Source organism: Meleagris gallopavo, chromosome 4 (assembly GCF_000146605.3).
Source record: "Meleagris gallopavo isolate NT-WF06-2002-E0010 breed Aviagen turkey brand Nicholas breeding stock chromosome 4, Turkey_5.1, whole genome shotgun sequence".
Lineage (NCBI taxonomy): Eukaryota > Metazoa > Chordata > Aves > Galliformes > Phasianidae > Meleagris > Meleagris gallopavo.
Window position 1 is genome coordinate 49161344 of NC_015014.2, and position 1381 is coordinate 49162724.

Genomic DNA, 1381 nt, shown 5'->3' on the forward strand with positions numbered 1-1381 from the left:
GGCAGTGGACGCAGGCAAAGCGGAGAGCTTGGCACGACTGCCCCGAGGGGCGGGAAACCGTTCTGCAGTTTCACGCCTTCATTTCGTACAGCGAGCGCGATTCGTTGTGGGTGAAGAACGAGCTGATCCCCAATCTGGAGAAGGGGGAGGGCTGCATCCAGCTGTGTCAGCACGAGAGGAACTTTATCCCTGGCAAAAGCATCGTGGAGAATATCATTAACTGCATTGAGAAGAGCTACAAGTCCATCTTTGTGTTGTCCCCCAACTTTGTGCAGAGCGAGTGGTGTCACTACGAGCTGTACTTTGCCCATCACAAGTTGTTTAGCGAGAACTCCAACAGTTTAGTCCTGATCTTGCTGGAGCCGATCCCTCCATATGTTATCCCTGCGAGGTACCACAAGCTGAAGGCTCTCATGGCCAAGAGAACCTACCTGGAGTGGCCGAAGGAGAGGAGCAAGCGTGCCCTTTTTCTGGGCTAACCTGAGGGCAGCTATTAGCATTAAGCTGCCAACATCCTTTGAAACTGATGAGGAGCAAAGTGAGGTCACATCTACAAGTAGTATGACCCAACCTCTTATTAAGTGACTTGACTATCTTGCATTATTTTTCACTAATCAGAGTTTTGTAGTTTGTTTTTTTTTAAACAGTATTTTTAGGTTCCCACAAAATTCCCACAAAATGTTGGCAAGCCTTCCTAAATTGCTGTTACTTTAGTTGTGCAAGTAGTCAGTAGTTTTGTTATTATCACAAAGAATGAGAGAGAAATTTTGCTAGTGATTGCACTTATTTTTTTTTTTTACTCAAGTTGCTTTAATTTTGGATGCATCCCATTGATTCCAACTTTATTTGAAAGTAAAAAAGATACTCATTAATTCAGTGCTGTCAGGAATATTAAGGTCATGGCCTTAATCTTTGCTCTGACAAGGATGTTGTGGAGTAAATGTGGTAAAGGTCTTCTTCCTTTAGATCTAACTAAATAATACAAACAAGAAAAAAAACCTCTTGTTTATAACCATTTGTATGTCAGTATAAATGTCAAGGGTATAGTATCTCTACACCTTCAGACCTGTCTTTTAAGTACCCCAGGTCTGTGTTCATTTCTGGCAAGTTTTTCCATTAGGCAGACAGAGACTGTCCTGGGTAAAAGCTGGAAGTTGGAGCCATAATACCTGTATAATATCCATCATACTTCGCTATGCCCTACATTGCCATTTGCCTAGATTTACCCATTAAGTAATGATTTCATCGAATTCGCCACCGGTCACCTTCAAAATAACAGTTAACTTCTGAATTTATTATTTTTAATACTATTAAAATATTGTTTCTACTATATTCATATGAAGCTGTATTATTTGTTTTGCATTTTTTCTGAACTATAGTT

At 40.7% G+C, this 1381-nt stretch overlaps 1 protein-coding gene across 1 annotated transcript in view; it reads left to right on the forward strand.

Moving 5' to 3' along the window:
• LOC104910799 (toll-like receptor 6) overlaps positions 1–644 on the forward strand; it is a 5138-nt gene extending 4494 nt beyond the window's left edge. Inside the window, 2 exon segments of the mRNA XM_019615148.2 lie at positions 6–467; positions 469–644. Coding sequence (XP_019470693.1) covers positions 6–467; positions 469–585 — 579 coding nt within the window. The 3' untranslated portion in view covers positions 586–644.
• The last annotated feature ends 737 nt before the right edge of the window (positions 645–1381 follow it).